This window comes from Marmota monax, unplaced genomic scaffold (assembly GCF_021218885.2).
Source record: "Marmota monax isolate L192 unplaced genomic scaffold, Marmota_monax_Labrador192_F-V1.1 WCK01_AAM20220418_F8-fsc00237, whole genome shotgun sequence".
In the NCBI taxonomy this organism is placed as follows: Eukaryota; Metazoa; Chordata; class Mammalia; order Rodentia; family Sciuridae; genus Marmota; species Marmota monax.
Genome location: NW_026694627.1, coordinates 1,135,814 through 1,163,769, shown reverse-complemented (window position 1 = coordinate 1,163,769; position 27,956 = coordinate 1,135,814). Strand labels below are relative to the sequence as shown.

The 27,956-nt window shown below is 47.9% G+C and overlaps 2 protein-coding genes across 3 annotated transcripts; one reads left to right on the top strand and one right to left on the bottom strand.

Moving 5' to 3' along the window:
* Pom121c (POM121 transmembrane nucleoporin C) lies at positions 1-24,583 on the top strand. Its single transcript, XM_046422715.1, has 13 exons — positions 1-598; positions 1,239-1,454; positions 1,784-1,942; positions 4,001-4,081; positions 8,386-8,557; positions 15,750-15,841; positions 16,339-16,412; positions 16,811-16,935; positions 17,041-17,143; positions 17,843-18,016; positions 18,681-20,444; positions 21,921-22,043; positions 22,423-24,583. Exons 1-13 carry the CDS (start codon positions 33-35, stop codon positions 22,518-22,520), a joined length of 3,747 nt encoding a protein of 1,248 aa, XP_046278671.1. The 5' UTR covers positions 1-32; the 3' UTR covers positions 22,521-24,583.
* On the bottom strand, positions 18,010-27,934 carry Nsun5 (NOP2/Sun RNA methyltransferase 5). 2 transcript variants are annotated; one of them, XM_046422720.2, is made up of 10 exons: positions 27,793-27,934; positions 27,548-27,670; positions 27,088-27,262; positions 26,886-26,994; positions 26,365-26,503; positions 26,171-26,286; positions 25,532-25,710; positions 25,137-25,344; positions 24,923-25,063; positions 18,010-18,528 (listed from the first exon to the last, which is right to left on the bottom strand). In XM_046422720.2, exons 1-10 carry the CDS (start codon positions 27,883-27,885, stop codon positions 18,507-18,509), a joined length of 1,305 nt encoding a protein of 434 aa, XP_046278676.1. In that variant the 5' UTR covers positions 27,886-27,934; the 3' UTR covers positions 18,010-18,506. The 2 variants fall into 2 exon arrangements, with proteins under 2 accessions (XP_046278676.1, XP_046278675.1); XM_046422719.2 differs by lacking the exon at positions 18,010-18,528 and adding an exon at positions 24,713-24,844.
* Positions 27,935-27,956: the final 22 nt, after the last annotated feature.

Sequence of the window (27,956 nt, the reverse complement as noted above, 5' to 3'; positions counted from 1 at the left end):
TATTTAAGTCTTCTCCGCGGCGCTGAGCCGCGATGTCTCCGGCGGCTGCAGCGGCTGGAGGAGGCGAGCGGCGGCGGCCCCCCATAGCGAGCGCCCGGGACAGCCGGGGCCGGGCCCGGGGCTGCGGCGGGCCGGCGGGCGCGGCGCTGCTCGGCCTCGTGCTACTCGGCCTCGTTCTGTACCTGGTGCCCGCGGCGGCGGCGCTGGCCTGGCTGGCCGTGGGGGCTACCGCGGCCTGGTGGGGACTGAGCCGCGAGCCCCGAGGCCCGCGCGCCTTGCCGTCGTTCCCTCGCAGCGCGCGGAGGCAGCGAGCACTGCTCGCCTCGCTCCCGGCCAAGTCGGCAGTAAACGGAAGCCTCCTAGAGCCTCGGACCCTGCTCGAAGGACCCGACCCCGCCGAACTGCTGCTCATGGGCAGCTACCTGGGCAAGCCCGGCCCGCCGCAGCCTGCCGCCGCGCAGGAGGGCGGAGACCCGCGGGAGCGGCCCGGCCGCCGCCTGCCCGCCAGCTCCTCGCCGCCCGCGGCCCCGCGCTCCCCGTACGCTCACCCGTCTCCCCCCACCCCTCTCCTGCGGCCCTCCCGGAGGCCGGCGCACAGGTAAGAGCACAGCGCGGAGCGTCGACCCCGACCCCCGCCTAATTCGGTGTAAGTCTCCTGCCCGCCTCTGCCTCGGGCGAACCGCGGTCTTAACACTCCTCCCCTCCCAGTTCCTAGGCTGCTGGACGGTAGTGCCCGTGGGCCTGGGAGAACGCGAGCCTCCGCAAGGAGCCAAAATACTTCTTTGCGTTTAGTCACCGGAATGTTTGGCTGTTTTGTCTGGACCAGAGAAATGATACCAGGCTCAGGAAATGCCTCGTTGATAAAACCTGACTAAAAAAACATAGTGAAAGTGTTAAATTTTTAGAGTTTTGATAAATATATTTAGTTGAGAAAATGAACTAATGTGCATTTTTCTGATTAGCATAAACTGATCCAAAGAATACTGAAAAATTTCTCCCAGTGCAACCCAGTAGCATAGTGTACATGTGTAGGCAAGGTTTTCAATTTCACTCTAAAATTGTTGAAGTCTGTGGTAGAGACAGCTGTTGAACAGCTGCCACTTTCTGCCCACAGATGGAAATTTGCCATAAAAATACTGTGTTCTGTATTGCTTGGAAAGAGATATAAACTCTCTGGAAAATGTCTGATGTTCTTTTAAGTTTCTCTGGTTCTATGGTGTGTCTCTCATTCTTCATAGGGATTGTGGGACTTTACCCAGTCGGTTTGTAATAACCCCTCGAAGACGCTATCCGATCCAGCAGGCCCAGTATTCCTTGCTGGGGGTGTTGCCCACAGTGTGCTGGAATGGTTGTCACAAGAAGGCTGTGCTCTCTTCTCGGAACTCAAAGATGGTGTGTAGCCCAGTGACTGTGAGGATTGCCCCTCCGGATAGCAAGCTAACTCGTTCTCCAGTGTGAGTATTATTGGAAGAGTGCTCTCCCTTTATGCCTGCTTTTTTCTTCTATAGTTGTTTCTCTGGCAAAACAATTATTAAAATGAAGAAGAAAGAAAGGAAAAGAAATGACTGCTTATTTAAATGAGAAACCCCAAGTTCTAATAAAAACCTTCGTTTATTTTTTGTCCCTGAGGGTAGCTTTCATTGTTCAGGACAGGTTCTGTGAATATATAAATGATATTTTTGCCAATTGGTTAGATTATGGTTTCCAGAGGCTTGGGTCTAATGCTGTGTGGTATAGCAATTAAAATATCTTACAGCTGCTACAATCTTGTCTTTTGTTACAGACCAGAGCGGTTAATCAACTCAACACTGCCCTCACCATCGAGTAGTGTCCCAGACCCATGTGCAAAGGAGACCGTGCTGAACGCCCTCAAAGAGAGGAAGAAAAGGATTGTGGAGGAAGAAGACCAAGTGTTTGTTGATGGCCAAGAGAATAAGAGAAGGTAGCAGGCCCCACAGATGCTCAATGGGCTCCTGTGCGGATCCTGAGTGTTCAGTGAAATCTAGGTCATTCTTATAAAGGGACAGTAGCCAGCTTCAGTTTGTGAGTCTTTAAAGTCCCCTTCTCTCATGTCCTGGTAATAAGGACATTAATGTTATTCAGTTTGTAAAGACAGATTAGATAATTTTTATAGTTTTTTTCTTTCCATAAGTACTGTGAATTATCCACGTTGGGATCCTACTTCTGATATAAATATGTTAAATATTATTTGGGGAAGAGAATTCTCAAGTCTTCTCAATTTTATGTTCAATAACTTGGGTTTAAAATCATAACTACTTAAGGAAGTGCTTGTCAAAAGTGAACTAGAGTATGGTCTGTTTGTATGAAGATGAAACCAATTTCCTTATTTTGTTTATATGATTACTCAATAAATATGGAGTTAAAAACTTCCTAAGTACAGTGAGAGGAGAGGTAGTTAAGTGGCTCTTTGGGATACAGGACTATTTATGCTTACCAAGGAGTCACCTGAGGATTATTTTATTTATTTATTTATTTGTTTGTTTATTTTGTTTGTGTGTGTGTGCTGGGGATTGAACCCAGGGGCTCTCCACTTATTTTTGCAATTCAGCAAATATTTACTGAGCACCCATTGTAATGCCAGACCCTGTTCCAGGATCTATGGACAATAAACGAGACAGAATCCCAGCCCTCGTGGGACATTTTTGAGAGAGATAGGCAGTTTTTATTTATTTGTTTGTTTATTTGTTTTGTAGTTGTAGATGGGCAGTATGTCTTTATTTTATTAGTTTTGCTTTTATATGGTGCTGAGGATCAAATTTAGTGCCTCACACATGCAAGGCAAGCACTCTGCCACTGAGCTACCGCCCCAGCCCAAGACAGGCAATTTTTAAAAATGTCAAAATGAACAATGTAATCATGGATTATAAGTATATGGGGATTAAAAAAAAAAAAAACAGGGAGATAAAGGTAACAAGAATGGGCTTCTTCATATCTAGTGGTCAGGGAAGAGCTCAGAGAGTGAACCCCACACCTGAAGAACATGACTTTTGTCCCCATTAGCTTGACTGGATTGTTTATACCCAGCAGTTTTAAAGTTGGCTGTCCATGGTACTGTAGAAGACAAAATTAAGTAAAGGAAATCTTAATTTGTGTATATGCATTAAGAATATAGGAAAATCGGGTGATGATGACCCAGACATAGAATTTCAGTTGTGATAAATGAGCAGTTCGTGCTGATATCATCTAGGTAAGTAGAAATGGCAGAGGATGAGTAGGGCAGTGGCACTTGCCAATAATGTAAGTGACTTCAAGAGACTGAAGCAGGGGGATCACAAGTTCAAGGCCAGCCTGGGCAACTTAGCAAAGACCTTGTTTCAAAATAAAAACTTAAAAAGGGGGCTGGGAATGTGGCTCAATAGTAAACTAAATGTGAGTTCAAACATTACTGCAAAATTAAGAATGGCAGAGGGCAGGGAGGAAATAATTTTTATGGTCCAGGTAGGTGTCTCGTGTTCTCCAGGATGAAGATTTTTCTTGGCTGTGGTGCATGTACAACTAAAGATTCAGTCTTATCTTTCCCATGATTGAAATAAGCAGTGATCACGTGTCATTTACATGCTCTTATATGTGATATGTAGATTTTTACCTAACCGTTTTGGCATGTTAACCTCCAGAGCACTGTAAGGTGTGTGGATTGGTCCTCGACACACTTGGGGTTTTTGTTTTTATTTTTTCAAATTTGTGGGTGTTGGGTTTTAAATTTATGATCATAATACTTCAGTGTCAAGTTAGCAAGTAAGAAATTGATACACCTGTGTAGTTCAAAAGGTCTTAAAGTATTTTCATGCTATCCTTCATTACCAGGGCTATCTCAGATAAAATTTACCTTTCAAAGACTTAGAGGTTTAAAACAACTTTTTCCTTTTCTAGAATGTAATCTATGTTCCACAGAGGTAGTATATAATCCCAGGGGTCTGAAATATGCTTTGGGTGGTGGGGGGTCATGTTATTTCACTGAGAATTTTTTTTTTTATTGTAGGCGCCATGATAGCAGTGGGAGTGGACATTCAGCATTTGAGCCCCTGGTGGCCAATGGAGTCCCTGCTTCTTTTGTACCGAAGTAAGTGAGAGTTCATCTGGATGAAATAAATATCAGCTGTTGAGGAAAAGGGCATTATCACATCTGCTGCCCTTAAGATTTCTCTTTGCTTTTTGATTTGCTAAGTAGTTCAGGTTCACATTTTGAAATCAGGAAGGAACATTTTGAGGAACCTGCTACATTAACTGTCTTCTGTCCAATTTCTTTTCATATTTTTACATTAATATGAATAAACTGCTAAAGCTAAAGGGCTTGTAAATGTATATGATGACCAGGTATGTAAACAGAAGGATCACAAGGCTTGTTTAAATAGATTAAATGCAATAAGTTTCTGCATTTGAGTTTGAAAATACATTGGAGAAGTGGGCATGGTGTCACACTTCAGGAATCCCAGCTACTCTAGAGGCTGAGGCAGGAGAATCACAAATTTGAGGGCAGCCTCAGCAACTTAGTGAGACCCTGGCTGAGTAAAAAAAAAAAAAAAAGTGGGGGGCTAGGGGTGTAGCTCAGTAATTAAGCATCCCTGGGTGCAATCTCCTATAAATGTACCAAAAGAAAAAAAATGGAGGGGAAACAAAATGGAGGGGGGAAAATTAGAAATATGTGTGGAAAGGCTTAGTATAACTTACACATAACTTATGTGATGTGGCTGTCACAAAAGCTAATGTGATCCTACTCTGCTGTTAGAAGATGATTAGAATGAAGCTGGGAAGTGTGGTTAGTCCTGCTTTCCATAGTTATGCTTCGACTGTCAGAACCTCATGTTCAGTTCAACATACAAGAAAGGATGTATGCAAACTGAGATTAATTCCAGTCAAGCAACCAAGAGATTAAGGGGATTTGTTGTTTTGGGGGTTTTGTTTTGTTTTTCCTTTTCATTGTGCATTATAAGCATACATAACTGGGATTCATTGTTGGGTTTTTCTTAATGTTTAATTTTTAAAAGATTTATTTTAATTAGATATATATGACAGCAGAATGCATTTTGATTCACTGTACACAACTGCAGCACACCTGTTCATTTCTATGGTTGTACATGATGTGGCATCACACCTATGTGCAGTCATACAAGTACCAAGGGTAATGATATCCATCTGATTCCACCATCTTTCCTGCCCCTATACCCCTCCCCCACTCCTCCCTCCCCTTTGCCCCATCAAAATTTCTCCATTTTTCCCATGCCCCCCTCCCCCAATCATGGATCAGCATCCACTTATTAGAGAGAACATTCTGCCCTTGGTTTTTAGGGATTGGCTTACTTCACTTAGCATGACATTCTCCAGCTTCATCCATTTACCTGCAAATGCCGTAGTTTATTCTCTTTTAATGCTGGGTAATATTCCATTGTGAATACATACCACAGTTTCTTTATTCCTTCATCTATTGAAGGGCATCTACGTTGCTTTCATAGTTTAGCTATTGTGAAATGAGGTGCTATGAACATTGATGTGGCTGTGTTACTATAGTATGCTGATTTTAAGTCCTTCAGATATAGATCGAGGAGTGGGATAGCTGGGTCACATGGTGGTTTCATTCCAAGTTTTCTAAGGAATCTCTATACTGCCTTCCAGATTGGGTGCACTAATTTGCAGTCCCACCAGCAATGTATGAGTGTGCCTTTTCCCCCACATCTTCACCAACATTTATTGTTGTCTGTATTTTTTTTTTAATATTTATTTTTTAGTTGTAGTTGGACACTATATGTTTGTTTTATTTATTTACATGTGATAGGTTTATCAAATGTATATCTTCTGAGGAGGGTCTTTTTAGCTCCTTAGCCCATTATTGATTGGGTTGTTTGTTTTTTTGGTGTTAAGTTTTTAATGGATTTTTTTTTTCATACATAGACGCAGTAACTTTATTTTATTTATATACTCTTATGTGGTGCTGAGGATTGAACCCAGTGCCTCACTCTTGGGAGTCAAGCGCTCTACTGCTGAGCTACACCCCAGCCACCAGTGTTGTTTTTTGAGTTCTTTATATATCCTGACGGGCGTGTGGCAAAAATTTGTTTCCAAAATGTACACTCTCTCTTTACCTCATTTGTTTCTTTTGCTGAGATAAAGCTTTTTAGTTTCCGTCCATCCCATTTATAAATTCTTGATTTTATTTCTTAGGCTTTCAGGAGTCTTGTTAAGGAAGTTGGGGCCCAATCCAACATGATGAGGATTGGGCCTACTTTTTCTTACTGTTAGGTGCAGGGTGACTGGTGTAATTCCTAGGTCCTTGTTCTACTTTTGAGTTTGTGCAGGTGAGAGGGGTTTATTTTCATTTTGCTGAATATGGATTTCCATTTCTCCCAGCACCATTTGTGAAGAGGCTATCTTTTCTCCAGTGTGTTTTTGGTGTCTTTGTCTAGTATGAGATAACCGTATTTATGTAGGTTTGTGTCTGTGTTGTCTATTCTGTACCATTGGTCTATGTGTCTGCTTGGTTCCAATACCATGTCATTTTTGTTACTATAGCTCAGTAGTATAGTTTAAGGTCTGATGTTATGCTGCCTCCTGCTTCACTCTTCTTGCTAAGGATTGCTTTGGTTATTCCGGGTCTCTTATTTTTCCAAATGAATTTCATGTTTGCTTTTTCTACTTCTGTAAGAACTGACAATGGGATTTTAATTGGGATCACATTGAATCTGTATAGTGCTTTGGGTAGTATGGCCATTATGACAATATTAATTTTGCCTATCCAAGAGCATGGGAGATCTTTCCATCTTCTAAAGTCTTCACTTTCTTTCTTTAGTGTTTGGTAGTTTTCATTGTAGAGGTCTTTCGCCTCTTTTTTGTTAAGTTGATTCCCAAGTGTTGTATTTCTTTATTTTTTTGGATGCTATTGTAAATGGGGTAGTTTTCCTAATTTCTTTCAGAGAAAATTTCTTACATCACTGATGTATAGAAATACATTAGATTTATGGGTATTGATTTTATATCCTGCTACTTTGCTGAATTCCTTTATTAATTCTAGAAATTTTCTGGTGGAGTTTTTTGGGTCCTCTAAGTATAGAATCATGTTGTCAGCAAATAATGATCGTTTGAGTTCTTTTCCTTTAATTTCATATCCCTTTAATTTCTTTTGTCTGTCTAGTTGCTCTGGCTAGAGTTTCAGGGACCATGTTGAATAGAAGTGGTGAAAGAGGGCATCCCGGTCTTTTTCCAGGATTCATTGTCACATATTCATACATATTCACAATATAACAGTCTACTTGGGTCAGTTTTACTTTCCAGTACCTCCCCTTCTCCTGCCCCCTGTCCTTTCCTCTGTTGGTCTCCCTTCTGTTTTCATGAGACACTTCCCACCCTTTGTTTTTTCCTCTCTGGCTTCCACGTGTGAGAGAAAACATACAGCACTTGACTTTCCAAGTCTGGTTTATTTCACTGAGCATGTTCTCTAGTTCTTTCCACGCACCAGCAGAAGACATAATTTAATTTTTCTTTATGTCTGAATGAAAGTCTGTATGTATGTATACCACGTTTTCTTTGTTCATTGAGTCATTGGCAGACACCTGGGCTGGTCCCATAATTGGGCTGTTGGGAATGTTCAGGGGATTTGGAAACCACCAGAAGGGGTGGTGGTGATAGGTGAGGGAGTTTTGAGGATACAGAAGTACTAGCCCAGAGGAGAATGACCTCAGGGGAAATATTGGGAAGTAAGGAAAGGAAGCAGAGTGGTCCTCCAAAAGGTAAAGAACTGTCAAGGCTCCATCTGGCTGCAGGTAAGATCTGTGGGTAAGAGCTTAGGGAAAGACTTCCTAATAATGAAGCGTAGGCTCATGGCTGGCACAGATCACTCTGGGAGGTTGTTGTCTGTATTGTAGCAGGAAGGATATGTGGGGAATGTCTGTTTTGGTTGTAGGTTTAGAAACAATAGTTGGTTCCTCTTAACTCTTTCTTTTAGCAGCTTTATCGAGGTATAATTGACATATAATGCACTGTACCTATTTGAAGTATAAAATATGCTAAGTTTTGCCACATATGCCCTTGTCACACCATTCTGATGAAGGTAATGAACACGTTCATCACCCCCAGACTCCTTCGTGCTTCTCTTGTAATCAAGCCCACCCTGCTCCAGCTGTCACTGCTTTGTCTCTATAGATGAGTGTGCATTTTCTAGAATATTATATAAATGGAATCGCACATTTGAGTTTTGAATGTTTGGCTTTCTCTACTGACTTTCTCAGATATATTTAGCCAAATTGTGAGCAGTGCCAATTAAGAGCACTGTCCTCTTCCTTCCATCTGTATGTAGAAAGGTATTATAACCACAGATGGACCCATGGAAGGATGCTGCCTTCAGTAGTACATCTAACCTTTTCCCTTTTCCCTTAGACCTGGGTCTCTGAAGAGAGGTCTCACTTCCCAAAGCTCAGATGACCACTTGAACAAGCGATCACGCACCTCTTCTGTGAGCTCCCTGACAAGCACGTGCACAGGTGGCATTCTTAGCTCCAGCCGCAATGCGATCACCAGTTCCTATAGTTCCACCCGTGGCATCTCACAGGTACAGTGGTGGCTCTGTGCTGCTGGGGCTGCGGGGGAAGGGGTGGGGTGGGGGTCCTGGCGTCACTTAATGAAAATGATTACCAACATTGGGATTATCTCTAAGCTAACAGAGATTCAAAGCCTTATATAATAAACAAACTGTAGACCGGTGGAATGGAATAGAAAGTAGAAGTAAATAGGGTAGAAATAGAGCTATTATTGCAAATAAATGTAAGATGGCTGAACAGGTCAGTAAATAGTATTAATTTGATCCAAAGCTTGGTTGTCTGGGTTGCATTGGACCATAGAAGAGATTTATCCTATAGGCATGTAATATTTAGAGTAAGCTTTAAGCAAAACTGGTTGATTGTTGTTGAGAAAGGGGATTATGTCGTGCAAGGTAAAAAAAAAACCAAAACTCTGCTGCCAGCCAAGCTGGGGCTGAAATCTTGGCTCTGACACTTAATAGCTAAAGGGCCTTGGACAGGTGAATCATTTGAACTCTTCCTCATCTTTGACGGATTATTAAAGCACCCCTTCAGCAGTGTGTCCATGGTGGGTACTATAGATGGGAACTGCTTTAAAAAAAAAAAAAAAGTGTGGCAAAAAAGGTTATTGAGGGAGAGATTTTGAGACATGTTCATCAGTCCTGAAGCCCTTGTAGCAATATCAGTGAAAGATGAAGCTGAGCCTTTAATTTCTTTTGTCTGTCTAATTGCTCTGGCTAGAGTTTCAGGGACCATGTTGAATAGAAGTGGTGAAAGAGGGCATCCCGGTCTTGTTCCAGGATTCATTGTCACATATTCATACATACGCACAATATAACAGTCTACTTGGGTCAGTTTTATTTCCCAGTACCCCTTCCCCTCCCCTTCTCCTGCCCCCGTCCTTTCCTCTGTTTTCATGAGACACTTCCCACCCTTTGTTTTTTCCTCTCTGGAATCCATGTATGAGAGAAAACATACAGCACTTGAGTTTCATTGAGTGGTCATGGGAGCGAAAATGGCACCACTGAAACCTTTCCCTTGAGCACCTGTTCTGTGTGGGGCTCAGTGCTAAGCCGGATACATGCATTTCCTAGCTTAGTCACCACAGTGGCCCCATTAATTACATACTTATTCCTATTTTTAAATTATTTTTATTATATAAAAAAATTTCCAATATAAATAGCTACAGGAAACGCCACTGTAGCTTCAGTAGTTACCAGCATTTTTTTTGGATAAGGAGCCTTAACTGAGCTTGTCACCTTTGTTACTGAACTTTTGTCTTTATTCTATAATACTCTCATATCCCCTTTTTCATGTCTTTTTTTTTTTTTTTTTTTTAATGGATCCCTTTTGCAGAATTTCCTACATTCTGGATTCAGTTTACATCATTATAATGTCGTTTCAAAAGATGTATTCTCTCCTATTCCTTGTGAGTAGTTGGATCCTGGAGCTTGATTAGATTGAAGCACCATTATTTGAGCAGGTACTGCGTAGTGGTGCTGTGTTTCCTGACATATCTCATCTCAGCAGGCAGGCGACATCTGGTTTCCTGCTTCAGGAATGCGAATATTGACCGCTGGTTTTGGTGTTGCTGGTCTGATTCATTTAAATATTCTTTTGGACTTTTCCTCTGGTGGTTTTAGTAGCCATTTGTCATCTTTAGCTAGATCTGCTGTTGTTGGGGGTTGAAAATGGGGATATTTGTTTTTTATGGTTCCTGCATATATTACCTTGATAACCTGTGTGGAAGAAAACATTCTTCCTAGAAAGGGTCAGGGTAATCAGATGGCACAGCTGACTGCAGAAGGGACCATCGGAAATTTTGCTATTGCTGGTAATTATCTTTATTAACTTCCAAATTTTTGTAGACATTTCATATTTTTCAATACATTGTGGTTAATTTTTACACAGAGACTTTTCCAATGTTGGCTGGTGGGAATCCTTTCAAACTAGCTCCTGTTGCTTGGCACAGTGGCGCACGCCTGTAATCCCAGTGGCTCTGGAGGGAGAGGCAGGAGGATCATGAGTTCAAAGCCAGCCTCAGCAACTTACTGAGGCCCTAAGCAACTTAGTGAGACCTTGTCTCAAAATAAAAAAAAGGACTAAGATGTGACTCAGGGTTTATACCCAAAGGACTTAAAATCAGCTTGCTTAAAAATAGTGACACAGTATGACCAATGTGATTCTGCAATCTGTACAATCAGAAAAATGAGAAAAATAGTGACGCAGCCACATCAATGTTTACAGCAACTCAATTCATAATAGCTAGACTGTGGAACCAACCTAGGGCTCAATAGATGAATGGATAAAGAAATGTGGTATGTATACTCAATGGAATATTACTCAGCTTTAAAGAAGAGTGAAATTATGGCATTTGCCAGTAAATGGTTGGAGTTGGAGAATATCATGCTAAGCAAAATAAGCCAAACCCACAAAACCAAAGGCCAAATGTTTTCTCTAATATGTGGATTCTAAGTCACAATAAGGCAGGGGGCACTAGGGAAGAATAGTATTCCCTTAGATTAAGGCAGAGGGAAGTAATGGGAGGGGAGGGGATGTGGGGATAGGAAAGACAGTAGAATGAAACAGACATTACTGGATGTATGTATGTGACTGCATGACCAATATGATTCTGCAACACGTACACTCAGAAAAATGAGAAAATATGTCCCATCTATGTACAGTATATCAAAGTGCATAAATGTATTCTACAATCATGCATAATTAAAACAAATTTTCTTTGAATGTTTTTAGTTGTAGGTGGACATTAATACCTTTATTTATTTTTATGTGGTGCTGAGGATCAGACCCAGTGCCTCACACACGCTAGGCGAGCACTATACCACTGAGCCACAACCCAGCCTCTTTAAACAAATTTTCAGGTTTCACTTTGTTTTAAATTTAAAAAATTTAAAAATGTGGCATAGTGGTTAAGTGCCCTTGAGTTCAATCCCCAGTAACCCCCCCCCAAAAAAAAAAACTGTCTTCTGTATCCTTCTGTTTAGACCCCAGCAGTCTTTGATAAATAGTCTTTTTTTAACATTTATTTTTTAGTTTTCGGCGGACACAATATTTTTGTTTGTATGTGGTGCTGAGGATCGAACCCGGGCCGCACGCATGCCAGGCGAGCGCACTACCGCTTGAGCCACATCCCCAGCCCCAGATAAATAGTCTTATTGCTTTTGATCCCTCCCCAAAATCTTTGTACATTTCCAGCTCAGACTAAAGTTGGCTGTTTCTTCAAATAGTTTTGGTTTCTTCCAGTGGAAATTCTATTAGAACCTAGTCTAGGTTCTAGCAGAGATACAGATCCTCCAAAAAGAAGAATCAGAATCATTAGTTCATAATGACATTTCAGATTCACATTTAAGATGGTAGGATTTTTTACATAAAATTAGTTTGGTTTTAAATTTTTATGTATTCTTGCACAAAAAATGTTGGGTCATAATTAATTTCTTGGTTGATCATTGCGTACTGTTCAGCACCCTGTGGCCATGGTGCTTGGTGGGGAACAGGGGAGCATCTGTCTACATTCTGGCCAACAAAGTTGGTTCTCACAGTTTGGGGTTTTCATCTATAGGACAGGTGAAGAACAGTATCTGATTTTTGTCTCATGAGTGAACATGGGCTTCTTTTCGTATGTTGAATGATTTTTTTTTATTCTCGTTCCATTATCATTAGTTCATAACTTTTGCCCATTTTTTTTGAAGAGCTGCTGGTCTTTGCTCATTTTCAAGAGTTTTTTCTATATTAGAGAAACCTATTCCAAATGAAATGAAGTTTTAAATATAAAATAGAAACCACAGAAATATTAGCAGAAACAGGCTTCTTGTGCGTTGCTGCTGGGAGTGTGAGTGAGCTCCTCCTCGCCGGGCCAGAAATGGTCGGTGCTGGAGGTGCTGCCCACTGACCAGCAGCGGTGCTCGCAGAAAGCTCCCTGTTCAGTAGGGCAGCTAACACTTTTAGAAGAATACCTTTACTTTCAGTTTACACTTTCAGAACTAGCACTATATGATTCTGTTCCTGTTTACATCCTTACCAAAAATTTATAAAAAGCAAGGTTCAGAAGAACTCCATGCAGCGCCCTCTTCTTTGGGCGGCTGGGTATGTGTGTGATTCCACAATGCTTTCTTGCCTTCTCATCTTTAATCTGGTAACGTGACTGGGTAGGTATTGTCCATATGTCCTTGTGTCATACTTTCATACAACCGGCAGTTCAGCAGAAACTGACAATAAGTATTGAGACAAAAGGGAAATTATTATTTATTTAATTCTTTGAGACAGGATCTTGCTAAGTTGCTGGGGCTGGCCTCAAAGTTACAGATTCTCCTGCCTCAGCCTCACAAGTAGCCAGGAGTTACAGGCTATGTGCTGTTGTGCCCAGTAGGAGTTTACTCTTTACTGTATATTATTCTTATTTGTTAAAATGTATGCCTTTCTTGGTTTCAAAAGAATATTTAAGCATTGATAACTTTCATGTGAAAATAGAAACTGAAAGCAGTATTCCATTATCCTGGCTCTCCTGGTCTCTGCTCCATGGCTTGCTGCTGTTAACATTCTTAGTGTATATTCTTACTGCAGGTACAATCAATGTCACTTAACAAGAAATGTATCATTAGTGATTTTTTTTCATCATTGAGTGAGCGCCATAGAGTTAGTGCACTTACCTGACCTAGTTGGTATAGGTCAGCCACTCAGTGTAGCCTCTTGGTGCTACGAAGGAACTCAGTAAACATGAGATGGATGAGTCTGCTGCAGATGTAGCAGGCACAGTTTTATAGTAAACCTTCTTGTATACGTAAGTAGGAATACACTCTAAATAAATATATACATCAGGAGCACAGTCTTTTTTTTTATTATCCTTATCAAGCATTAGATCCTGGCTGGGCATGGTGGCGCATGCTTGTAAATGTGTCAGTGGTAGTATAGCTTGCCTGGTGTGCTCCAGGCCTGGGTTCAATCCTCAGTACCATGGAAAGGAAAGAGAAAAGGAAAGACAGAAAAAGAAAAAAAAAAAAAACAGACACAGAGAATTGGATGCTCTACATAATTATGTGGGTTAAGCTTTTCTTTTTGGTAGTGGTAGTAGGAATGCTGGATTGAGCCCAAGGGCATTTTACCACTGAGCTGCATCCTCAGTCCTCTTTACTTTTTAATTTGGAGACAAGGGTCTCACTGAGTTGCTGAGGCTGACCTTGAACTTGTGATCCTCCTGCCCCAGCCTCCTGGGAGTACAGGCGAGTGCCACCACACCTGGCAGTGTAGCAGGTTCATACCAGCATCACTAGAAATCCCTGCGTCATGCCAGTCTTAACAGGTGTGGGAGGTCTTCGGCTCCATCATTTATGTAATGTGTCACTGACCGACGTGTTGTCTTGCAGTACCGGGCTGGCAGAGTGCCAGGATTGGGGCCTCTTTTTCATAATAAAGAGGCAGCATGTGCGCTTTTCCTTTCCAAGTGTCTTACCTGTTATATTTTTTATAACATTCTTTGTCATATAATCTTATTTTTTTAATGGCTTTTGAAATTGTAGTGTAATATACAGAGAAACACAAATCATGACCACCCATCCGCTGGTCAGGTAATAGACATTTTTAACACCTAGCACCCCCTGGTTTGCACTTTGCATCACTGTACTTTTTCCTCCTTTCCTTCCTGAATATTTTTAGTACCACAAATAGTTTTTTCCTTGGTTTTGAATTTGGTATAAATGGAAGCAGAGCATGCATTTGTCGTTTTATGTTTGACTTCTTCCAGTCAACATTTTACTTGTGAGGTTCGTCCGGGTATGTCACTGAGTCATTCATTATTGTTGCTTTATACAAGTCTTTTGTTTGGTGCACATATATAAAGTTTGTGTATGTTCAGTTTAAGCAGATGTTGCCTGTTTATTTTATTTTATTGACACCAGGGATTGAACCCAGGGGTGCTTAACCACTGAGCCACATCTTCAGCTCTTTTAGTTTTTATTTTGAGACAGGGTCTGGTTAAGATGCTTAGGGCCTCACTAATTGCTGAGGCTGGCTTTGATCTCAAGACCGTCCTGCCTCAGCCTCCTGAGCCACTGGGATTACAGACATGTACCACTGTTCCTGGCACAATTTCTGGAGTGCTTTAGTTTATACTTTTAGGATCAACAGTACATGGTCTTGTTCCTGTTGTTCCGCTTCCTCACCACTCTTGGTACTGTCAGTCTCTGGCCGTTCTTATGGATGTTAGGTGGTATTCCACTGTGGCTTTTACTTTGCATTTCCCCAATAACTGGTAAGACAGAAGTGAGAACTGTTTATTGACTATTCATACCCTTTTGTAAGAAATATCAGTGGACTCGCTGGCCAGAGTATGTGCCTAGTGTCCGCTCTGTGTCCACTGTCTTTGCTGTCAGGGACTTTTCCTGGTAGAAAAGACAGATACGGATGATCTGCACATAATCATAGATGCCAGAAGTGTAGCAAAAATCACAAATGTCATGACAGCATGTTTTGAAAAATAAAGCCAGGTGTGGTGAATGGGGAGGCAGAGACAAGGAGGATTGTAAGTTTGAGGCTAGTCAGGGTAACTGAGCAAATCTTGTCTCAACATAAAAAATAAAGGGGCTGGGAATGTAGTTCAGTGATAGAACATCCCTGGGTTCAATCTCCCTTATCACAAAAAAGTTTAAAACTAAACTTAATGAAAACAAGATTTAGTTTACTGGCTTATCTTCCTAAAAGTGTGTTTAAATTTACTTTTTTCTCCTCCATAGATAGTCTGGAGTAGACTTGTGCATATAGCTCTGTATTGTTACTGAATATCATCAATCCTACTACTACTTTTTAAGTATTTTTTTAATATTTATTTTTTAGTTGTAGTTGGACACAATACCTTTATTTTATTTATTTTTATGTGGTGCTGAGGATCGAACCCAGGGCCTTGCACGTGCTAGGTGCTCTACCGGTGAGCCACATCCCAGCCCCTCAGTCCTACTTCTTATATGCAAAAGGTGCATTCATTCCTTCTGTGTTTAGACTTTTCTTTCCTTTTTTGCTTCCATAATTGTAATTGCCACAATACCATAACTGACAATTGACTTTCTTTTCAGGGGTCTTCACAAAGAAATATTTTTTAGTTCCTTAAAAAGGGACTTTACATGCAGTGATGAACACAACCACAAGAGTATCTATCTCTAGGGTTGTGTGCCCAACTGTCCCTGGGCTCAGTTGTGTAATTCTGGTTGATTTCAGCTGTGGAAGAGGAGTGGTCCCCCTGCGTCCCCCTTCTCTAGCCCAGCTTCCTCCCGCTCTCAGACTCCGGAGAGGCCAGCCAAGAAAACCAGGTGATTATCACCTCCTCCAGTGACCGTTTGCTCTGTGTGGACAGGCAGGGATGAGGAGGGAGGGGTTGGAGCTGGCTCTCGGGCATTGCATGACTCGGACTCAGTGGATCAAGAGCGTAAGACTCAGAGAAGGGCAGTGATGCGGGTGCCCACCAGCATGGCCCTCCTCCTGCGGCCTCGCACACTGGCTGCACAGGCCCTGCTCTGCCTCTTGCTTCAGCAGCCACTCAACAGGAGTGCTGAGAGGGTTCTGGGTATGCAGCCAACTGCAGCTCTGCTCCTTGGAGATCTAGGCTCGGCAGACTGCGTGGGGTTGTGGTTGGTTTAAGACAGGCTTCTCTGGGATCTTTGTTTCTGTAGGAATTCTCTTTTGACCTTTTTTATGTTGACATACTAAGATCTTTAGCATGGTTAAGAATGATGTGGCCTAGGCTCCTTGGCAGTTAGAAGGGTGTAGAACATTATCAAACTGAATTCCACCTTTCAAAACCCCACAGAGAAGAGGAGCCATGTCAGCATTCCAGTTCCTCTACTCCACTGGTGGCCGACAAGGAGTCCCAGGGAGAAAAGGGTGAGTGGATGAGCAAGCAGGGGCGGTGGGTGGAGGGATGGCTGAAGGAGTACCGCTGAGAACACCTGGCGGAGCTTTGCCCTGTCTAGCTAGGGCAGCCTGGCTTCACAGTTAAAGGAGAGGGTCATACAGACAAGTCCCATGTAACACGGTCACTGGGTAGGCAGCTGTACCCAGTATACCCAGTAAGCATTGGATGCTGCATTTGGAGCAATTAACTATTTCCTCTCGACTATTAGAAATAATCTTACAGATACCATCTGGGAGCCCCAGCCATGGAAGATAGCATCTTTTTAGACACACAGTGACAACTCAGTGTTAAAAGCCAAGTGGATAGAAAAGCGCTCTGCCCTGCTGGGAGAGGGAAGGAAGCCAGCAGGCCCTCTTCCTGTCTTTAGTTGCAGACACAACCTCTCGGAATCAGCCGAACTCGTGGGCTTCCCCGTCTACACCTGGCAGCTCTGGACAGCGGAAACGGAAGATCCCGCTGCTGCCCTCCAGGCGAGGGGACCAACTGACCTTGGTATGTCTAGTCACCCACGTTGGCCCTCTTGCATCTTGGGAGGGCTGGTGCAAGTGAGCTTCTGCCACTGTACGATGGCGCAGCCTCTCCATTCCTCGTTGACAGCCTCCACCGCCTCAGCTTGGTTATTCTGTCACTGCTGAGGACCTTGACCTGGAGAAGAAAGCTTCACTCCAGTGGTTCAACAAGGTCTTGGAGGACAAGACTGGTAAGGGGTGCACATCAGTGGCACATCCGAAGGCCCCATGTGTTCGTTTCCTTTGGTTTTGGTTTTATTGTTCTTCTAAAGGGTTTCCTAAGAAAGAGTTTCTTGTTTTCCTTTGTTGTTCTTCTGAGAAGTCCAGCTAGGTGTTTTTGTTTTTGTTTTTGTTTGGTATGGGGATTAAACCCAGAGGCACTTTGAACTCAGGGACGATTAGCCACTGAGCCACATCCCCAGCCACCTTTCTGTATTTTATTTAGGGACAAGGTCTCACAGAATTGCTTAGGGCCTTGCTAAATTTCTGAATCTGGCTTTGAACTCGCCATCCTCCTGCCTCAGTCTCCTGAGCCACTTGGGATTATAGGCAGGCGCCACCACCCCCAGCCACCTACCTTTTCATTAAATCCTGGAGCACAGTGAGCACCGGTTTTTTTTGGTTTGTTTGTTTTTTGTTTTTGCTGCTTTGTTTTTATATTTTTTAGATGTCATTCATTTATTTATACATGGTGTGGAGAATCGAACCCAGTGCCTCCCTCCCACATGGTAGACGAGTATTCTACCACTCAGCCCCAGCCCCAGCCCCCAGTGAGCACTATTGAGGGGAACAATTTCTAGATCAAGCTGCTAGCCCTGGAGCTTCCCTGTGCCATCTTGAAAGAATTCTCCAGCAAGGAGCAAAGGTTGAATCTTGTGTCTCTCCCTCAGATGTTTCTCCAAACTCCGTCAGTGAGAACCCACCCGCCACTCAGCCTTCTTTCACTTTCACCCTGCCTGCTGTGGGGACCCCTTCCGCAGCAGCCTCCCCGCAAGCCACGGGCACCAACCCGTTGTTAGAGAGCCTGAAGAAGATGCAGAGTCCCCCAGACCCGTCCCTCCCAGGTAAGCACCGTGCAGTGTTGGCCCTCGGGATGAAGCCCAGCCTCGTGCTTCTCTGTCAGTCTAAAGTTGCTGCTGCCTCGAGTAAAACTGGGAAGGCAGCATGGGTCGGGCTCCACTCGAAGCCCAGTCTTAGGACTGCTTTGAGCCTTGCTGTCATCATCTGTAAATGAGAGGACCACCCTGCGAGGTATCTGCAGTGTGGCTTACTAGACCACAGCCCCAAATAAGGTAAGTTCCTCCACGTGGGTTTCCAGGGTCAGTTGAATGTCACAGGCCCAGGCCTTCGGGGTACTGCCAGTGTGCAACCTCTTACTGCACTTCCTCAGACAGTAGTCCAGGTGTAGTGTGCAGCCTCCCGGGGCCAGGGGCAGAGAGTCTCCTCCTCGCAGCTGGTGAGTGAGCATGGTGCATCTCCATTAGACAAGACCTGTCTAGGTCAGTGCTCTGGTGACGTGGCGCCTCCACGTATAACCTCGAGTTAGGTCCTGGGTTATTCCCTTCTGTCTTGTGGTCTGGGGGATGGAAACAGGAGAACCTCTGAGTGAGCTTCATAGGCTGTGGCGTAGACTTGTCACACCTCTCAGCTGACCAAGGGAGGCACCAGAGGCGCAGACATGCTGGTTCTGTCCTACTAGAGAACTCGGGTTTCTTACTTTCTTCCCAGAATCTGCTGAAGTGGCCACCACCACAGGCCCGTCACCTCTGAAGACACCCAGCCTGCTGACCTCCCTTGGCTCTCCACCACCAGGGCCCCTGCCAGGCACCTCTTCAGACTCAAAATCCACAGCCACTTTCTTGGGGCTGGTCCCTGCCCCCTCCACAGCACCTGTCGTGGACACCAAGTCACCTCCAGCCCTTCAGACCGACACATCTGCCAAAGCCCCAGGCCCGCCTACCCCCTCCCCCACCTCCAAGCAGAGTGGGCTGTTCGGCATGTCGAGCAGCATGCCCTCTGCCCCTTCCCCGGCTGCACCTGCTGCCCCGGCTGCCCCTGCCACTCCTGCCGCCGCTGCCACTCCTGCCGCCGCTGCCACTCCTGCCGACCCTGCTGCCCCGGCCGCCCCGGCTTCTCCAGCCACCCCAGCTGCCCTAGCCACGTCTTCTGCTTCTCCCATGTTCAAGCCCATTTTCATGACACCACCTAAAAGCTTGAGCGAAGGCCCCTCTGTCACATCCGTCACAGCTGCAGCTGTTTCTAGCTCCACCCAGCCCATGACCACCAGTACTGCCACCCCAACTTTTAAGCCCATCTTTGGTGACCTGGGGCCACCTGCATCTGTGCCCTTGCCTGCTCCCTTTTCCTTCAAGCCAACAACGGCTGCTGCAGCCCCAGCTGCCCCTCTCTTTGCTGGCCTGGCCACTGCCACCTCGGCCATGGCTCCAACCACCACTGCCAGCACATCCACAGACTCTGCTTCCAAACCTGCTTTTTGCTTTGGGGTCAGCAGCGTGGCCAGCGCTGGTGGCAGCACAACTGGCAGCGTGACCCCCGCCTCTCAGCCCTTCCCCTTTGGAGCACCCCCTGCCTCTGCCGCCAGCTTCACCCCAGCCGTGGGCTCTGTATTCCAGTTTGGCAAATCCACTGCCACACCAACGTCCACAGCAGCCACCACCTTTGGCCAGTCCTTGCCCGGTGCTGTTGAGGTGGCCACCACCAGTAGCAGCAGCAACAGCAACAGCACTGCTGGCTTCAGTGGCTTTGGCAGTTCCCTTGCCACCTCAGCCTGCACCACCAGCAGCCAGCCCACCCTGACTTTCAGCAACACCACCACCCCCGCGTTCAGCATTCCCTTTGGCTCCAGTGCCAAGCCCTCCCTCCCAGCATATCCAGTGGCCACCCCCCAGCCCACATTCGGGGCTGCTGATGGGCAGCAGCAGGGGTCCTCCAAGCCAGCCCTTGCTCCAAGCTTTGGCAGCTCATTCACTTTTGGGAACTCTGCAGCCCCTGCCCCGTCTGCAGCACCGGCGACGGCCCAGCCTGCCTTTGGCAGCTCAACACAGTCAGCTTTTGGCTTGAAGACCACCGCCTCAGCCTTCGGTGCCCCTGCCAGCACACAGCCAGCCTTTGGAGGCACGACGCCTGTTTTCTCCTTCGGTGCAGCCACCACCTCTGGCTTTGGAGCTACCACCCAGACCACCCCCAGTGGGACCAGTGGCTCAGTGTTTGGCAGCTCAACTCCGTCCCCTTTCACATTTGGGGGATCTGCAGCCCCAGCTGCCAGTGGGGGCTTCGGGCTCAGTGTGGCTGCCCCGGGCCCCAGCTCTACCTCTGGGGCCTTCAGTTTTGGAGCTGGACAGAGTGGGACCACAGGAACCGCCACCCCCTTTGGTGGGGGCTTAAGTCAGAATGCCCTGGGTACACCCAGCCAGAGCACACCCTTTGCCTTCAATGTGGCTGGCACACCTGAGAGCAAACCTGTGTTTGGAGGTAAGATCAGGAGTGGGTGTGGTCTGCTAGGCCTGATGCTGGGTAAAGGAACTTGTTGGTAAAGACGAGTGAATTGCAGGTGGCACTAAGTGTTCGCTAGTGCCTATCAGGGGTCATGGAAAGCCTTTCTGAGCAGTCCATTTCTGCTGAGGGACGTCTGTGTCAGAAGGACTGGCATGTGGGTGGGGAGCTCATGAGCCTGGCTGGTGCTAGGGCCCGGGGGCAGAGGGAGGCGAGCTTGGCTACAGATGGAAGATGGTGTGAGAGAGGTTCTGAGACAGGCAGAGGTGAGCCTCGGGCTCCAGTGATTGGATTTTAAGTATCAAGGGAATTGTAGAATTTGCAGCAGAATGAAGTGGTCTTATTTGCCATCTGGAAGGTGAATTTTTGTCCTCAGAGCTTCTGTTTCCTTGACTAAATAGAGAAATACCAGGCATGGTGGTCAACTGTAATCCTAGTGACTAGGCAGGAGGAGGGTCAGAGATTGGAGTCCGGCCTGGGCGAATACAAAAAGGGCTGGATGTGGCTCAGTGGGAGAGCACTGCCCAGCATGCATGAGGCATGGGTTCAGGCCAGTACTGCAGAAGAGAAGCCTGAACTTCAAGTCAGCACTGTATCTTTTCCAGCAGCTCTTGGCTGTTGAGGTTAAAACAGGCAGGTACTGCTGATCTCCAGCCTATGGGGGAATGCAGCAGGAGGGCAGTGGACTTCAGGTCTCTAGCAGGAGAAGGTGGAAGGTTGTTGTGGAGACCCTGAGCTGGAAGAAGCAGGTGAGGCCTGCAGTGACTTGTTGGAGCTGGAGCAGTTGACAAGTGAATGTAGGGGTGGGTGGCGGAGGTCATTGGGTTGCTGAGGAATCCTGAATCATCCTGACAGCTGGCAAAGTCACCACGGATTGTGATGGAGAGGGCAACAGTGAGCCAAGGGCCCACTGAATAAAAGAGGACATCTGGCAGTTGATAGATGTTCAGGAGCAAGACTGATGATATTGAAGGAGCATGGAAGAGAAGTGGTCTGGACACAGCTTCTGGAGAGCAGGGAAGGTCCTGCCCCCCTCCAGCCTGACCAGAGAGGCAGCTTTCTCTGGCAGGGGGAGGAAGAGTGGGCAGGGCAGCCACGCTGGGCCGATCAGGGCCCTGCAGAGGGAGTTCCAGAGCACCTGGGAAGATCAGATGGTCCAACAGGGTGGTGCGCTGGAGTGAGGTGAGTCAGGCTGTCAGAGGGCAGGTTGGCAGAACAGAAGAGGCATGGCATGCCTGGGCTGTGTGCACAGAAAGTGGGGCACTGAGGGCCTGCTGGCTCACCTGAGCTCCAGGTGTGACCGCTGCAGTTGGCTATGGTGGTGTGAACCAGGGCTGGCAGGTCCTGTGGGAAGCACCCCTGCAAAGAGCAGACCCTCTGCCTAGTTTCTCTGCCCTCTGTTTTCTTTCCTCTGACCCTGGCTCAGTCTCTACAGTCCTCTGCTGTCTGTTCTAGGCACCTCCACACCCACCTTTGGGCAGAGCACCCCGACTGCTGGAGTGGGCACAGTGGGCAGCAGCCTCTCCTTTGGGGCTTCCTCAACACCCACCCAGGGCTTTGTTGGAGTTGGGCCTTTCGGTAAGTAGCCATCTCTCCACTGCCAGTGTCATCTGCTTTTCTTCTCTGTGAGGAGGAATTGGGGTGGATGGCAAGGTTCCTGGCTCTCCAAGCCCCTGTGGAGACAGCTCCTGGGGGTCCAGCACCACCCAGCGTGGACTTGGATAGCAGAGTTGAGAAGACAGTCCCAGGACACTTGGGGAAGTCAAGTAAAAATGGATTTGTGGGCCTCCCTATGGGACTTTTGGAGGTTTTGCATTTTAATAGCCTCTTCATGGGGCTGCTGTGGCATCTGAGGACCCTGTTCAAGTCCCCACCATCTTGTTGACTTAGAGCTGATGCCTCAAAACCATGTGCTCTGGGAGCAGCTACCTGATGAGGTCTTGTCGAATCTTTCCAGGATCAGCAGCCCCTTCGTTTTCCATTGGTGCCGGATCCAAGACCCCAGGGGCTCGACAGCGACTACAGGCCCGACGGCAGCACAACCGCAAGAAGTAGCCTCTGTCCTATCCCCATTCCCAGCCCTTGCCCAAATCTGGACCTCAGCACCTGCTAGGAAGAGCCTCTGACCCTTCGAGTTCCGTAAAACAGAAGTATCCTAGATCTCTGGCTTCAGCCACCAAGGGAGGTGGTGGCAGCCCTGGGGCCCTTTCCCTTCTGGAGAGAGTTGGCACCTCAGGGAGGGGGCAGGCGAGGGCAGGGCTAAAGCCCGAAACCTGTACTTGAACAGTTGCACTGGTGAGGCTGGAGAACTAAAGAAACATCTGTACATACTGTCCGCTCTCTTCCCCGGCTTGTCTATTGTGTCACTTAAGTCAGATGGCTTCCCTTCCCACCTCCCCCACCCCCAGGACCATCCTTGCCAGAGGGTGTGCGATGCACCCACTTGAATCTCTGTTGCGTTTCATGGGATTGGGGAAAGTGGATTATCCCTAAGCTTTACCTGCTTGGCTAGGCTATAAGAAGTGGTTCTCTTCCTCTGGTCCCTTTTGGGGACTCTTATTTCCCCATTACTTGCTGCTTTGTCCCTCACTGGATCCCTGCAGGAATCCTGTTTAAATGACATTGAATCTAGCTTTGCCTTGGAGACCCCAGTGGGTGTTTCTCCCACTGCCCCCTTTCTCCCTGCCAGGTCTGAGTCCAGTCTCGTCTCCTGCCCTCTGCCAGTTTGGCCCCTAAAAGCTTGGTGGCTCAAGACTGTTAGTCTGGCAGAGCCAGCGCAAGACCCTTGCTGCAGGAGAAGCTCTCGGAGCAGGCAGGATACCCACAGCTGCTTTCTGCTGCCTCCTCCCCCCTGCTGGCCTCACTGGCCACCCTCTGCCTCCGGGATTGTCCACCCCATGCCTTGTCCTGTGTCACTGTCTGAAGCCCATGTCTGTTGCTCTTTGAATCGAGTTTGGAGGAAGAATTGAATTGTATGTGTGGCGGCATGTTGGTAGTGCCGGACCTAACTGTCTCAAGCCTCCTGGCCTGGCCAATCAAAGTGGCACCACTTGAGAGCCACAGTGCTGGCTCCTGGGTTTTCCAGTGGTGGTTAGACTTTAAGGGCTGGCAGCCCAAGGGATGGGGCCTTAGGGAAGCAAAGACCCTCTCCTTCCAACATTCCTCTCCCACCTCCTGACCTCACTAGGCAAGGCAATTCCCAGTATGTCCAGTGTACACCAATGAACCTTCCTTGAAGTCAGACCCTAGTTCTTTCCTAAATAGGACCCCTGCCAACCCTTCCCTCCCCTTCTCCCCTGGCTCCCAAACCACACTCCCCAGGCCCTAGAGCCTTGCTGCCACGCCCATCCTCTTTGGAAGAAGTATGAATGCGTGTGTCTAAATTAAAAGAAAATATTTAAACATTTTTTAACAAAATAAAAAATTTATTTTTGTATTTAAGCTAAATTGCCTTTTAAATTCCTTCAAGCTTGGTTCATTGAGGTGGTTAAGTATAAATGCTGTTGATTAGAATTAGCTGCATAGTTAGGTTATGCCTGTGTGAAGGAGGAGCTCAAATGCTGTCCCAGGCAGCTTTCCTGAGGGGCTGGAGCTCCTTCTGGACATGTTATATAAGTGTAATTCTTATTTTATAAATAATGTGATGTAGCTGTAGTTAGTCCCCTCCCCCTTTGTGACTGAGGCTGAATGTCTTGTGGCAGGGGACTGCCTCCACCCCAAGGAGAGCTGGGCACTTGCTGCCCTAGCTGTGTGGGGGCTGAGGAAGGAGCCAGGACCTCAAGTCCCAAATACCTGTTAGGACTGGAGGGGTGGGGGTGGGGCACAGGTCTAGGGATGGAGCCTCTGCCTGTACCTGGTGTGAGGCGGAGCCTCTTAGTTTTAGTCTGAGCTAGTTCACCTGAGCTCCACAGCAGGCCAGGAACCCCTTGAAGAGGGGTCCTGCTCCAGCCTGGGTGTGAGTGCATATGTGTACATGTTCTGCACTGGACAGAACAGGAGGCTGGACTTTCCATTACAAATAAAGGTGTAATTCCTGTTGTCTAGTTGGACTTTTTAGTATGAATGTGAGATTTTTCTCCTTGCTTATGTCATTACGAATAAAAAACTGTGACCTATCAGACGCCTGTGTTCTGCCTTTTATTTATGTAGGCAGCCCCCAGGGAGGGACCCAAGGGACCAACTAGGACCCTCCACTCTGTCCTTCCTGCCTCTGGCACTAACAGCAGTCCTGTGGAGCCTACAGGCAGCCTCACTTCCCACAGGTGGCCTCAACGACTGCACCTGCAGCCTGCGCAGTGGCCTTTTGCCGTCTCCTCTTTCTCTTTGGGGCTGGGCCGGGTGCAAGTTCTGGTGCCAGAGCTTCTGCCTGGGAGGCTGAGCTGGAAGGTTAGGACGGTCAGGTAGGTGTGCCCGAGTCACCCCATACATCCCAAGCAGGCCACCCCTGGCTCCCTCACCTTGGCACCTCTGCCCGTTCAAACACAGCAACGAAGAAGCCACCAGTAAGTGTGGTCTCAGGGGAGGCTCGGAGGCAGTGCTCAGCACCTGGGAAGGTGCTGAGACCCCGGTGGGGCCAGGAGGGCAGGACAGGAGCTAGCCTGCAAGGAAAGAGGAGGGATCAGGCTCCAGGGGCCACTTGGCAACCCTTCCATGCCCTGGGGAGGCCGTCACCTGAACCCTGGGTTCTGCTGCAGGGCGTCTCGGACCACATCTTCATTCTCTTCCTGGCAAAGGGAGCATGTTGAGTAGACCAAGCGTCGCAGGAAGGGGAACGAGAGTGCATGGCACAGTGCCCGCTGCTGGAAGCCCGCCAGGGCACGCAAACGCTCCTGGCTAGGTGTACCTGACCCCTGCTCCTCCAGTGGCCTGCTCAGCATCCCTGGGGAGGAGACCGTTTTGATCAGTTTCCCAGGCTGCTGCATCCTGTGCTGAGATCCTACTTGATAAATGAGAACATTTTGCCTGCAGGCCTAAGGTCATTATTGAGTCAGAACCAAGACCCAAACAAACTGGTGTGCTTTAGCTCTGGGGTGGGGTATCCCACAGCCACTCTCTCCCCATCTCACCAGAGCCACTACAAGAAGGATCCAGCAGGATGTACTGGACGCGATCATAACGCTGGTCCGTGGGCGACACGGTCAGGAAGTCGATCTCAGCTAACTCACAGCACGACACACCAGCCCGGGCCAGCAGAGTGGCCATTGATGCCAGCCGCTTGGCATCCAGGTCAAAGGCAAAGATCTTTCTAGGGAAGAGGGCAGAAGGGGGTGATCTGGGAATTCATGGAGCATCTGAGGGAGAGCCAGAGCTCTGACACACCCAACAGCACCACGCACGTCAAGTCAGGACACAGAAAAAAGAATACCTAAGTGTCTTAGGGGGTCTCTGAGATAACAGGCTTAGGAACCTTATCTCACACCTGCAACCCCTGGAAAGCTTTGCCTGGGGAAACTGAACCGCCTCAAGTCTGTCCTCTCAGCCTTCAATATAGTTTTTTTTTTTTTTTTAATATTTATTTTTTAGTTGTAGGTGGACACAATACCTTTGTTCTTATGTGGTGTTGAGGATCGAACCCAGGGCCTCATGCTTGCTAGGCAAGCACACCACCACTGAGCCACAACACCAGCCCAGCCATTTGAATAAAGATTTCTTTATTCCTACAAAGTGCAGGATCAGACCAGACCCCATCTGACCTTGGCACTCACCCCTGGTTCTTGAGAAGAGCTGCCAAGTGACTGGTCTTGTTGCCTGGGGCAGCACATGCGTCAATGACGTGAGAACCTGGTGGCGGTGCCAGCAGGGTGGCTGGGAGGCAGCTGGCCTGACAGCGGAGCACAACAGCTGGGTAAATATGGAGCTGGGGCTGGCCTCCCACATCCTTCCCTCACCCACTCCCTACCTTGTCCTGCAAGATGAGGTGACCTGCAAGGTACAGAGGGTGTTCATGCAGATCTGTTTGGGCAGGAAACACAAGCAGCTCCGGCAACAAGGGGTCCAGAAGAAAGTGCTTCCCCTTAAGGGCCCTCAAGTCCTCCAGGCTGCAGGGAATGTGGATCATTAACTCATCTCCTAAATTCCTCCGTGCCAGGCTCCACTTGCACTGTTTATCACAGCCAATATTTTAAATGCTATTAAGTGCTGGGGACGCAGCTCAGTGGAAGAGTAACCGCCTAGCATGTCTGAGGTCTGGGTTCCATCCCCAGCGTGTGAAAAAAAGGTAGAACAAAAGTCCTGGGAGCATCAGTGGGGTGGGGCTGGCCATCAGCCCTTGAAAAGAGACAGGAGAAACTACTAGAAATAGGAAAACCCAAGAAGAGTAGTCACTGCCACCCAGCACCTCTCTTCCCAGACTCCTGCTTCTCTGTGGCCCCAGACACTGCTCCTGGATGAGGGCAGCCAGACAGAACGCTGAGCTCCCACCTGGAAGCCTGGCCCTGGTAGGAGAAACCCTGTCTCTTGAAATAATCAATGGCGTCGCCACAGCAGGTCTTGAGAGTGTTCACTCGCACAAATCGAGGCACCTGGGAGACTAGAGAGCAACAGCGGTGAGCGAGCAGGGACACAGGCCTCTCCTCGGCGGCCTGCCAGTACTGCCCTCCGCGCCCCCTTGCCGCCAGCTCACCTGGGCCGGGCCTCGACCCCACCTCCAGCAAGTCCTCGTTCCGGCTCACGCCCTGGCGAACCTTGAGCCTCGCCAGCTCGGCCTTCAGCCTCGCCTGGTGCCGGCTCAGCAGGGGCTTCCAGCGGCCCCCGGCCCCTCGAAAGCCCTTTCCCAGCAACAACTCATACACTAGCACCTGGGGAGGGAAGACCAAGACCCAGCATTGAGCCCGACTCGCCTCAGAAATTCACACGACTGGAGGCTAAAAGGAGGCCGCCGTCCAGCCCGCTTTAGGTCACGGCGGCTCCCTCGTCCCTCACTACACAAGACCCTGGGGGGCAGACAGAGGGCTGGAACCGGCGCCCTGCCTTCCGGGCCCCGGGAGGCGCGGCTCAGGGGTCGCGGCTGCCCTGCCCCCCGTGCGAACGACCCCGGCGCCCTGCGTCCTCGGCTCCCAGGGACGGCACCCTCCCCCGCTCACCCGGGCCAGGTGCGGCCGCAGCTTCTTCTCGGCGCGGAGGAGGCCGGCGCGGGCGATGACAGCGTCCAGCACGGCGGCGTAGCGCTGCGTCTCGCACACCAGCGCGTACAGCGGCTTCACGTTCTGCGGGCGGCGGGGCGCGCTGGGCTGGCGAAGGGGTGCCGCGCCGCGCCCAGCCGCCCGGTCCCGGCCCGCGCCCCGGCCCCGGACGGGGCGCCCACCCCCCCCGCGCCCAGCGTCGCTACCTGGAAGTTGCTCCCGTACACCAGCGCTTTAATGGAGCCCTGGCGGTTCTCCACGCCCGCCAGCACGGCCGCGGCGGCAGCGTACAGCGCCATGCTGTCGCCCCCGCGTGCCTTTACGGCTCTGTCGCAACGCGCGGCCGGCTTAGCGCCCGCCGCCAGCACTT